This window comes from Wasmannia auropunctata, unplaced genomic scaffold (genome assembly GCF_000956235.1).
Source record: "Wasmannia auropunctata unplaced genomic scaffold, wasmannia.A_1.0 LD336078.1, whole genome shotgun sequence".
In the NCBI taxonomy this organism is placed as follows: domain Eukaryota; kingdom Metazoa; phylum Arthropoda; class Insecta; order Hymenoptera; family Formicidae; genus Wasmannia; species Wasmannia auropunctata.
In genome coordinates this window covers 2,151,329-2,163,640 of record NW_012026812.1, presented here as the reverse complement: position 1 = coordinate 2,163,640, position 12,312 = coordinate 2,151,329, and the positions used below count along the sequence as shown (strand labels likewise).

At 41.2% G+C, this 12,312-nt stretch overlaps 1 protein-coding gene across 11 annotated transcripts in view; it reads left to right on the top strand.

Moving 5' to 3' along the window:
• The window catches only part of LOC105448834 (period circadian protein), a 22,303-nt gene extending 11,782 nt beyond the window's left edge, over positions 1 to 10,521 (top strand). For 2 of the 11 annotated variants that reach the window (XM_011687641.1, XM_011687639.1), the window contains exons 4-17: positions 1,125 to 1,255; positions 2,269 to 2,464; positions 2,717 to 2,929; positions 4,326 to 4,510; positions 4,727 to 5,011; positions 5,433 to 5,585; positions 6,564 to 6,786; positions 6,893 to 7,281; positions 7,516 to 7,703; positions 7,929 to 8,092; positions 8,309 to 8,562; positions 8,757 to 9,032; positions 9,107 to 9,409; positions 9,501 to 10,521. In XM_011687641.1, the coding sequence (XP_011685943.1) occupies positions 1,125 to 1,255; positions 2,269 to 2,464; positions 2,717 to 2,929; positions 4,326 to 4,510; positions 4,727 to 5,011; positions 5,433 to 5,585; positions 6,564 to 6,786; positions 6,893 to 7,281; positions 7,516 to 7,703; positions 7,929 to 8,092; positions 8,309 to 8,562; positions 8,757 to 9,032; positions 9,107 to 9,409; positions 9,501 to 9,611 (3,071 nt within the window). In that variant the 3' untranslated portion in view covers positions 9,612 to 10,521. The remainder of the gene's footprint in view (positions 1 to 1,124; positions 1,256 to 2,268; positions 2,465 to 2,716; positions 2,930 to 4,325; positions 4,511 to 4,726; positions 5,012 to 5,432; positions 5,586 to 6,563; positions 6,787 to 6,892; positions 7,282 to 7,515; positions 7,704 to 7,928; positions 8,093 to 8,308; positions 8,563 to 8,756; positions 9,033 to 9,106; positions 9,410 to 9,500) is intronic. The other 9 variants (XM_011687649.1, XM_011687644.1, XM_011687647.1 and 6 more) reach the window with 9 other exon arrangements.
• Positions 10,522 to 12,312: the final 1,791 nt, after the last annotated feature.

The window sequence follows — 12,312 nt, the reverse complement described above, 5'->3', positions numbered from 1 at the left end:
TTTTTTTGTAGATAAATGGATAACTTTATTTAAAATCTGCTTACAGAACATTATTGTACATATATAAGAAACCAAAAAAATATTTTTTTATTTTTCTTATATCCAAAATGGCGGCGCACTGGCCTACACTTGCGAAATTCTTTTTTTCTATCGGTGTACAGGATTTCAGGCACACGGTTTGGCCTTGAACATAACATAAAGAATTTTCATTATCTATACATTTAAAGACTAGAGAGGTACGTGGGGATTTTTCAAAATATTGATTTTTCTCGAAATGCTGTTTTACAAAAGAAATTTTACAAAAGACTTGTATTCACAAAAGTACGAACTTTTCGTAAAAATAGCTGCCATTTTGAAAAAAATCTATATTTTAAAAACCCCTACGTACCTCTATAGGCTTTAATATATAGATAATGAAAATTCTTTTTGTTTTTTTCAAAAGCAAACCGTATGCCTGGAATCCTGTACACCAATTTAAAAAAACAGAAAAAATGAATTCCGCAAGTAGGTCATTGCATCGCCATTTTGTGCATAAAAAAAATAAAATATTTTTTTAGTTTCTTATATATATATATACAACAATATCCTCTAAACAGCTTTTAAATAAAGTTATCTATTTATTCACAAAAAATCCGAAACTTAGATATTATTTTAAGGCCTCAGGGGTGGTGAAACCCCTTAAAAAAGCTTTTTTTTTCAAATTTATCAATATTTGCTATATTTCTCTGTTATTTTGATAATAAAAAGTTTTAAAGTAATGAATTAGCTCATTCAAATGAGATAAAATTCCCAATGTGCAATTCAAGTTAAACATAAATTAATTTCAAGTATTTAAAAGTTAGTAGATTTCCTACATTTTATAGAAACTCATCTATTTTTCTACTCGATTCTAATTTAAAGCAAATTTATTTTTATATAATTCACTTTAAAAAATTTACTTGACAATAACAATTTTATAAAATTGTTATACTTACGAACATAAATTCAAATCCAAAAATGCGTCGCTATAATGCCACTTGGGCTCGATTCCTCCTTATCCTTCCGTCATCATTCCTACAGCCGTCTCGGGCAGATGATCCGGATAACAGCATATAACAGAATTTCTTTTGATGCTTTAATGCAAGAAGAGATAACCACCATAGAATTGGTGGACGCAACGGATCCCGGCGAGCACAACGACGACACCGTCGTAGATCGGGAAACAGGACTTGCTTCACGAACGATCCCCCTGGACGATTCCACGTCTCAGGCCAATGTTAGTATATGTCGATAAATGTAGTAGAAGGAGATACAAACGGAAACACATACATGCACACGCACACGTCGTGAAGGCGCAAAAAGAAAAGAAAACGACAGAGATTCTCAAAAATCGCACCGTGCGATCGTAGAGCTTGCTCGGGTTCTCGTGACCCGCCGCGCTTCCATTACTAAACCGCTTCTATAATTAAACTTATTAAACCGTTACCATTATAATCCGCAAACGTAATATACATCAGGAATATCGGTGCGATATTAACAGCTTGATCTTATCGATTACATGCAAGCCACTTAATTGCTAACTTTGCTTATCCGCGTTAATACGATCGTGAGTTAGACAATCGTCTGCGCTGCAGCGAACTTTTCTGTTCGATTTGATTACGCTCTCTCACACTTTCCGCGATCTTTGGAAAGAGAAAGAAAGTCAACGAAGAAAAGATCTAATTGAAAATGAATAAGATTTACTTGTCAGCTTGTCCTTCGTGTGCATGCATGTCTACACAAGACTCACCGGGTTCTCGAAAAAACTTCGAAGAACTGTGTGCGTTCATGCAACAAGAAAATTTTACAGAGAAACTTTTGCATGTTACTGGTATAACGAAAGAAAAGGGAATAACGTAAACTAGAATAATTACGAATGCCTACAATATCTCTTCCTCTACTGATGTTTCTCTTATGACTAATTAATCCTCTAATATACAATCCTCGCATGCAATGAAAGTATTGACAATTAAATTGGGCGCGAAAAGTCATCAACTTGCTGGTGATAACGTGACAGATTAAGTTTTGTTTTTTAAACGCTTACGATAATTTTTAATAATCAAAAGTTTGTTAATTTTTTGTTATCTCTTAGCGTTATCAATATTTTACTACATTTTATTTTAATACTTGTTTTTTTTTGTGCGAAGGATAAAAAGAGAATCCACAAAATCACGTTATCATTCACGTTAAGAACATTAATATCAGCGACATTATGTCGATCGGCTTTCTAATCTATCAAACGTTCTGTAGGAGGGATTTTGCGCGGTGATTTCAATGCACGACGGTCTCGTACTGTACACAACCCCGTCGATATGTACCGCCCTCGGCTATCTCAAGGATGCCTGGATCGGTCGATCCTTCATTGATTACGTGCATCCGAAGGACAAGACTACCCTGGCCGATCAGATCACCAGTGGCATCGCCTCGCCACAAGAGGAATCTAAGGGTATATAAAAATTACTGACAAACTTGAGAAGAAAGTCAAGAGTTATCTCTTACTCGCGGCAGATATTCTATCTTATAGCGAAAGTTTCTTCGCGTATTTTTATTCCGAATATTATTATTAGCGTAGATTATAGTTTTTTCTAAGGTTAATAATGTTACGTAATACGTTTTGAGCGGCTGAATTATATAAACTTTCGTTCTCAATTTTCGGGAATTAATTGGCGTCAAGCGGAACACTATGTCACTTTTTCAGGAATCAACGGCAGAAGGGCGAGCCTGTTCTGCGGACTGCGGAGGTTCACCAGGTGCACCATGCCGAACGGATATCGCGCGGACGCCAGATCGAACCTGTACCTGCCGTTCCACCTGACGTTGTCGTTCCGGGACCGCACGACCGAGCAGCAGCCCAGCAACCGAGCTATGTTCCTCGTAGTTACCGCTCAACCCGTCCATTCCGCATACAAAGGTAGCATGGTCCAAGGTTTTCGACGAGGTCCGACCGGCGAGAGGACTCGATAATTGCAAACAAGTCGGCTTGATTGTCGCAAGAGTTAAGCGGCAAACCGGCGGTTTAGCGCAGCGATCACCAATGCCGGATCACCAATCGCGGCGAGACGGTGGTGGAGCTGAAAAAGAGGCTCCACGGGCCACCGAGCGATTCGAAGTCGAGTTACTTCGAGGAAAAAAAATTTCCCGCAAACATTCATCCTACTAAATCATCACGTATTTCTCGCTTGCAAATATAACAACCGCTTGGGAACACATATCCCCCTCCGACGTGGGCAAATAAGCGCGTGCTGAAGTGAACGAGCAACTCCGAAGTGACTCGGATTCACAGAAAGAATCCGAAATACGCAGAGGATATTTTAATAAAAAGTCGCGGATAATTTCGTTTTCTCGCTGAACCGTTTATAATACCGTTCTTAAGATACCGTCCTGTGTTCGTTACGTGATCGAGCCTTGTCGTTGGTCCGACCTCGTTGACGATGTTCACAGTGAGTCGGTGGTTTCCATGGAAAACGTCTGAAACGAAGGTAACCTACTTCTAATTTCTCAAAGCCGCCCGCGCGACGGCTCGTGACGATTGTGTACACGTTGATACACCGTTCGCATCTTTGCCATATTTGTCGCTGTTACCATTACCACGCCATTTGTCCGATCGGTTTCTCCCCCGTTTTTTTCGTTCAGTTTGGAGACCACTGTTACGAACACGCTCGTATTTCACGAGCAACACGTTGTCAAATCGCACACTCGTCATCTTTCACGGCAAAGTGATTCGCTCGCTTCGCTTTTTGTCAGCGCATGGGAAAAGCTTTTCCATTCTCCGATTGTAACGCGCATTCTTTGCACGAGCTTCGTTATCCGGATTAATTTTTATTCGCATCGGTGAACCTTTTGTTGAAAAGGTTTAAGTTTTGTATCGAAGATACTCTTTGGAACTTCAATATGAAATATCGCGATTTTTGTTCCATTTATTTTACTTTTCAATGATTTAATTATTCTATTTAGTTATAAATTTAAAAAATATATCTCTTATAAGAGCAGCATGATATATAAAGTTAGTGTCGCAAAATGAAGTTTGCCTGCCGATCAATATAGAAATTCGTGCAAAGTTGCTTAGCTTATCTGAACGGACAGATATGGAGACGATTTTGAACGGCATTGGATCCGCTTCTCGAGCATGGGTTATTTTTCTTTTAACTATGCCAAAACTAATTAATTTAACAACGCGCGAGTCTCCTCCGTGTTTTACCCCGGCTTGTCGGCATCTAACCATTGCGATAACTAAAGACTCTCGCTCATTAAGGTATAGTAGCACTGCGACGAGAGAGAATGACCCCGTACCTTATCGTTATCCGCAGCGCCAGAAGAAACAATAATATCTTCGGTATTCACGACCCGCCACACCGCGACGTGCCACCTATCCCATGTCGATCCCGACGTAGTCCAATACTTCGGCTATCTACCGCAGGATATGGTTGGCCGTTCGCTGTTTGACTTCTACCATCCCGAGGATCTACCTTTCATCAAAGACATCTATGAGACTGTGAGCATGAGCCAAAAACAACAACAAAAAAAGCGAGAAAGAGAAAGAGGGAGAAATTTTAAATTCCGTTTTGCGTGCACGTTTGACAAGAGAAATACGAGAGACATGCGAGAGAGCTTGAAAAAGAGAGAGAGGATGAATGAGCGTTCAGATATTTCCCCCTTCACGTCACCGTAAAATTACTCATGTAATTCCTTACCAAATGTCGTTGAACAGGTGATCAAGCTCGAAGGCTCCTCCTTCAGGTCGAAGCCGTACAGGTTCGCCGTGCAGAACGGGGGCTGCGTCGTCCTCGAGACCGAGTGGTCGTCCTTTATCAATCCCTGGACGAAAAAACTAGAGTTTGTCGTAGGTCAGCATCGGGTGCTCAAGGGACCGGTGGACCCGGACATCTTCCGCGTGCCGCGCGACACCGAGTGCGGCTACCTGGCCAGCATCAGCGAGGAGGTGTTGAAGGAGGCCAAGATCATCCAGGGCGAGATACGGGCGCTTCTCGACGAGGTACGGTCGAGGCGACTGCGTTACACTGACATCACAGTAACACTTACTCGCTCCATGATTCCCGAGCCACTTGCTAAAGAAACTTGAAACGTCCCTATAAGCTATATATGATATCCCCCTAAATGAAACGAGATATACAATTCCAATAATTTTGAAATTAAAGAGGCCGATCTCTAATTGTAATTGTCTTTAATAGCGAAAGGACTCGCTTAATACGCGCCCTGCAAAGTCCGATAACACGGCAAACGAGGTAGTTAATCCATTCTTAATATATGTACGTATGTGAGAAACGCACAGGCAAGGTGTTACCGTGTTGACAAAGAGAATTAAAACAAAACGGGAACCTCTCACCATGCAGCGGAAACAAGGTGATTCATCCCCCAATTTCTCTCTGTTTTTTTTTTCTATCGTACGTGCGCAGAGCATCCATAGAACGTCAGATATAACCGAGCTCGACGTGTCGAAGCGATGCAAGGATCTAGCGTCCTTCATGGAGAGTCTGCTGCAGGAGACGAAGGCGCCCGGAGTCGGCAAGGACGGACTGCTCGCGGCGGACGAACTCAGGAGCTTTTCGGTGACTATTAGCTACGTTTTAGTATCGCCCCGAAATACTTTTAACGCCAATTACTTACGCTACGATGCGCTGCGCTCTGGTATGCTACATATAAAACACTATATCTATACTGTAGAGATACCTAGTGTGCATGTATTGTTTGTGTGTGTATGACAATAACAATAACGTGCAGTTGCCACGCTGTACTTCGCAACGGTACGATGGAAGATGTTCACGTATCTAATTTTGCTGTCGAACCACAGTATTCTCGTTTTCTCGTTGCTAACATATTTTTAAAACAGTATTCAGTACTCTTCAAGGGTCGAATGAAAGGTAAAGTACGAAAAGGATGAGGATGATGTGTAAGAAGGAAAGAATGATACGAATGGAGTAGAGAAAAATTGAAGGCAGTGTAATTTCGCTGGTGCTTCAGATTTCGACATCGTAGGAGCACGCAAAAAAAATAAAAATAAAAAATAAAAAAAGAAAAAACCACAAAATTGTAAAATTGGCGTCTTATACTGCCTCTACGATAAGAAAACTGAACTCGCCGCGATTCTACCGGCTTCGAGTCGATCGACTAAGATCTAGGAATCACAGGAGGAGGTGGAATTCGACGCAACGAAGGAGAAATTGCGATCTGAATGGTGAGGTGCTCGCATGATCTCGATCACTCCAGCTTGACTCTTCGCTGTAAAATAACGTATTATCCGCGCTCGCCGCAAGATCTTGCAAGCTTGCGAATGGATGATCGTAGATGATTTTAGTATAGACAGAGCAAGGGCATTTTTCACGAGCTTCTAGCGAAATTTTCTAACCGAGACCGATCTCCGCCACGGCTGGCCGGCGCATCTCATCTCACCGCTCACGCAAAAAGAAAAGAAAAAAAAAAGCAAATGCGACCACGTAAAAGCACTACTGACCACGGTAACGGGTATTAAGTTGCATACCGATGCTCAGTGGCAACTCATATTAAGTCTCTACAATATACTTGTGAAGGGATCACGCAATCCCTTGTTTCAGGAGCACGACAGCGTGATGCTCGGTGAGATCTCGCCCCATCACGAGGACTACGACAGCAAGTCCTCCACGGAGACGCCGCCGAGTTACAATCAGCTCAACTATAACGAGAACATCGAGCGCTTCTTCAAGAGCAAACCGCCGTGCGCGACCATGTACGGCAGCGACGAGGAGAACGTCAATTCCAGCAACGATGAAGGCGGTAAGCGACAGCTTCGCTTCCAGCCGTATCTTTATTCGTATGTCGCGTCGAGAGTTAGTCGAAAGCGTATATTTCATTGAGACAAATTCCCGTCGTGTTTTTTCAGCGCGGAAATGTATGTCGCCGATAAACGGCAGCGGGGCGAGTGGCAGCGGTAGCGCGGAGAATCTGAGCAGCGGTTCCAATAATCAGACGAGCTCGGCGAGCCGGGGCGACGCCAGCAACACCGCTAGCAACAGCAACACCACCGCGACGGAGAGCTTCAAGCCGCCCACCCTGACGGAGTCGCTGTTGAATCGCCACAACGAGGACATGGAGAAGCTGATGATGCAGAAGCACCGGGAGCTGCGCTCCAGCATCAAGAACAGCGACAAGCTGAAGGACTCGCGCATCAAGACGGAGAAGGTCAACGGTACGGAGAGTGGTCATTACGTCAATCAGGGTCACGGAATCAAGAGGAGCGGCAGTCACAGCTGGGAGGGTGACAGCTTTAAGGTGCGCTTTACATTTTTTTTAGGAAATTAATTTAACCGAGCGGGCTTTGTTGAATTATTATTATCGCAATTGATATCGCCAGCAGAATATGCTTTGTTGCATGGAACGGATAAATTTTAATTTCCAATTCCAATACTTAAGATGTGTTATAAAATAAATATATAACTACAACTGATATAAAAGGTGTTGAATAAAATTTATACGAGTCTAAATGCGACAATAATATGGAGACAGGTATCGAAGCACGATAAAATCTCGAGGACAAGCACGGCGGGTCCGGCGAACCTCACAACCACCGTCACCAGCATGAGTGTCGATCAATCCACCGTGATACAGACGAGAGCGAATATTAATCTGTGGCCTCCATTGTCAGTTACCGTGCCCTCCTCCGCACCTATTCAACCCACCGTTCCACCCCAAAAGTAAGAGCTCCAACTCGAAAATATTAATTATTTATATTAAATATATTAACTTTGTTAATATTGAACCAAAACTTTTACAAAAGAGCGGTAACATTGGATTTATAAGACATTCAGTTGTATCAAATGTTACATAAAAATCTCAGAAAGTGTGCATAATAATGAAGAACAAATAAATATATGAACATATTTAAAATAATTATATCAACATATTTAAAAATATTCCAGTACCAACTCGGAGGCTGTACCCAGATTTCCATTACTCCCGTCAATGATACCGGTGTACTACATGCCGGTACCGCAGCCCAGCGAGTCCACGACGACGGTGTCGCCGTCGCAAGAGAAGTTGGGCTCACCACCGTCAGCGCAATCGACGCAACAAAATCCTTACAGTAGGTGTTGTTTGATTAAATAGAAAATTCAAAAAATTAATTTAAATTTAATGAATTCTCGTTGTCGACAATATCGATTACTGCTCTACATTGCCCCGGAGCAATCTGTAGATTCGGATTTTTAAAAGAAATGCTTTCAAAGGCTTAAAATTAAATTGGTATTAAATCGAATATTAAGATGTAGATCTCTTATGGGAAGCTATAAGAAAATTTTAGTGTTTGCTCCAGTATCCTACGTCGCGACGGCGATGGCCGGGATGATATATCCGGCGATGATTGGCGCACCTCCACCGCGTACTATGATGTACCGACCCTTCCTGATACCTGAGCAAGCACCGGCAACGACGCGCGAGAACCAGCAGCCTACACCCAACGACAAGTGTCCGGATCACAAACGACCAGCCAGCCAAGCGACTAGCGTCAAGGCCGAGCCGGGGAGCATAATGGCTATGTCCGAGTCCTCCAAGAAGGTAAAATGATCAAGTGATTCTTGTGTATTTCACTGTATGTATATACAAGCTGTCTCTCGTAGAAGATAATTGAAAAAATGTTTTCTATAACAACTGAAGCTTTGATGAAATTAATTAATCAATGTTTCATGGAATTAATGTCGGTAGCTTTGATTCTTCAATAAGACATTAGCTTACACCGCTAACTGTGGTAGGTTCTATCGCCCGGCGAGCTGTTCTCGTCATGCGTGAGCAACGACGGCGGCTGCTCGAGCGTAGTAGACCTCCTAACGCCGGTGATCGTGAAGGACCATCGCCGGCCGAGCGACTACAACGGCGACGAGTCGAGCTCGTCCAGCTTCTATAGCAGCCTCCTGTACAAGAGCGACAGCAGCTGCAATCCGGATCAGAAGACGTGCGAGGTCTCTTCCGAGGTAGAAAATCAAACGGCGCAATGCTCGAAAGACGTCCACGGGGCGTCTCGATCTTTCGTACGTCTTTCTTTAGACTTGTGACGTCCACAAATATCCGTGTACTTGACTATACGATTATAATAAATGCGCAGGAGCACACCAAGTGCCATCAGGGGATGCGAAGGAGGGATCCGTCCTGGCTGGAGGGCGTTCAATTGACGCCGGAGTTGATCTACGAGTACCAGATGCATCCTAAGACACTGAACGAGGTGCTGAAGGCCGATCTAGACGCGATGAAGAACTTCAATCAGCCGTTACTGGTGAACGATCAACTGGGACAGCTCTACCTGGACTTGGAGGTGGAAGGTTTCGGCACCGAGCTCATCCTCGAGGACGGGATTACGTCGAGCGGAAGCGACAGCGGAAGCAGCAACGGCAGTTGGACTGAATCGCAGGTGAGAAGGATTAAGAAGACACCGCGAAATTTATTAAGATTTATCAGAATACTTTTTTATATAACGCAATCTCCGTTTGATCTGCTTACAGCGCAAGAGGAGAAGAATGGTGAAATACGGCAAGCTAGTGATGATCCACGAGGAGAATGCACCTCTACCGCCTCCAATACCATCCCAAACTATATCTTGCCAACATTCGTAGACGTTTGCGGTCGACCCGCCACGAATTAAAGTCTTAAAAGGCACTCAAAGTTAGCGTTCGCTTCGTCATGCCTGCGTTTCTCTCAGATGAGTCCAAGACCAAATAAGAATTGATTCTTCGAGCTGATCGAACATTCTTACCGAAAAAAAACTACAAATTGACTTGTGTGTATAAGCGACGAATGAAATGCACTCGGTGAGGGATACGTGATTTTTATCGACATTTGAGAATAACTGCGCGATCCTCCGATTTTTATATCTTTTTCAAAAGGATCGATTTTCTATTGAAGAAACGACAATTAAAATAGATCACAAGTTAGGTAATAAAGACAGATTGACCAAGGTACAAAGCTCGGAAAGACTTATGAAGTTGCCTTAGCACAGCGGATTCGAGTACATTTCCCAAGATTTTTAATGCGAAGTAGAGCGCATAATTAAATACCTGTGAGATTCCTACGAGATTGCACTTATATTATATTTACGTACGTGTCTCTCAGAGCCACCGGACGTTTCCTCAATCACGGATGCAGATTTCTGAATCGTCGTGATTGAAGGAACGCGCGATGATTTTTAGAAACATCCTGTAGAAAGTAGATGATACACACACACATATATATAATTATTAACGTGCGAGTAGAAATAATGACTGGTTTCTTTCGACGCGGTGCGTCGAAGATAGACTTTATATAGTAAAACAAGAAAAACGAATATAACGACTGAACTCGATGCATACATAATTTTCAATACCGTCCGCGTAATTTTGTATGCCGTTATAAGTAAACTGTGTATATGAATTGAGACCGAGAGATTTCTACGATTTTGTATTAATCAAGCGGACGCAGAACGCACGAAAGTAGAGAAAAAAAGAATACTTTTGATAAAATAAATCTTGAGTAACAATCTGTTTTTCTATCGCTATTTTCGAAATTTTTTATCTTTTCTTTTGAATGTTTACACGTAAGAATCATTTTTACATATACATATATGTGTATATATATATATATATATATATATATATAGGTATGTATATATATATAAATATATATATTTTATATAAATTTATATAATATATTTAATATATATATACATATATACATAAAAGAACAATTTTGCGTATGTCTGTGAAATTAAATTGCGCAACGAATGTCAGGTTTAATTAATTTTGTTATATCCTGTTGTTAAAGCCTTTCTTTATGAAAACATATATATATATATATCGATAGCGAAACCTTTCCATTTTGTATATTTCGTAATTTTGTATAATTCTCAGTATTAATTACGTTAAAGTATTGTGTAAATTCGAGATTAATTAATGCTGATTGTAAGATTTGTAAGAAAAAAAATAGAAAAAACATATATATCGTTATAAATCTGTTGGAAAACAATCTATATTTATACATAAATTTTACTTTTCATTAATGTGAACGTCAGCGACTAAAAGCATGTTTCTCGACAGAATTCCGTCATCGATATGTATATACCTTTGTTGCTTATCAGGGAATGGCTAAAAATTACGCGAGAAAATCACGTGCATTTCATTCTCGAGATACGTACCTACAATTACAAAAGCCGTCGCTTGATAACTTTCTAAGGGGGGGGGGGGGAATCACGATTAAGCAGCGGGAGAGATAATCTGTACCAGCAGCTACACATCCGCGCATCACAATACTTGTGGTCGGGGCATACCGCGATTTGTATATTCAGCATTTTCATATCTCTGGAAGATATTTTGGACTAAAATATACATAGAGCGATATATTGTATACGTAAGACTTAGCGCGTAAAAATCTATATTTATATTTACAAATTACATCTACGTATTGTATTTAGATTTATTGTGTATCGTCTGTCTACGTTTTTCATGCCAACTTCCTCTGAGCATGGCAATCCGTATTTGTTTAGAGAGATTCGTGCGGCAGAGCGCGCTATATTTTTCCCGATTTTATTCGCGCGCCCGATGTCGCTTCATTTATCGGAATTTCATATGTCCACATTGCCTATTAAAAGTCCCGTTCAAAAGTTTCTAGAAATTAGATCGAAGACTAGATCAATAAAAATAAAAGACACGAATCTTAATGAAATAATACATCTTTATGTGATGTAATTTTAATTCCCCTGCCAAACTTGGTTCGAAATTCTGATAAGCTTTCCCCCTGATAAACGATTCAAGTTTAATTAAAGATCTAAATTTATCCCCCGTAAACAAATTCTGGATAAATGAGGCTCGGACGCGCGGTACGAGATAAAGCGGTAAATGCGCACGACGACTATTGCAATTAGGCAAATTTAATTCTGTGTAAAGTCACGTGTTTAGAAAATAATACGTCCACGTGAAAATCGGTCGGACTTCGCTAGTCCGTCGATTACGTAACCGATGGGCACGGAGTTATATAATTACAGATCCGAATCTGTGCCGGACTTGACAAGTAAATTTATTTCAGGAAATCGCGGACCAGTAAATTTAGCATAATTTTTTTTAATGAGCAGTGCGTTGTGCAATATATATATACATATGTATATTCGAGAGAGATATTTTTTGTCTATTATGTAATTGCATACGTGTGTGTGTGTGTGTGTGTTTGTATGTGTGTCACACCACATTGATTGGATGTATCGCGATGCGTTTGTCAATCAGAGGCGATATTTTATAAACCAGTGATTAAGCGCAAATCGGTTTCGATTTTCCCGAAACACTCGCGAGA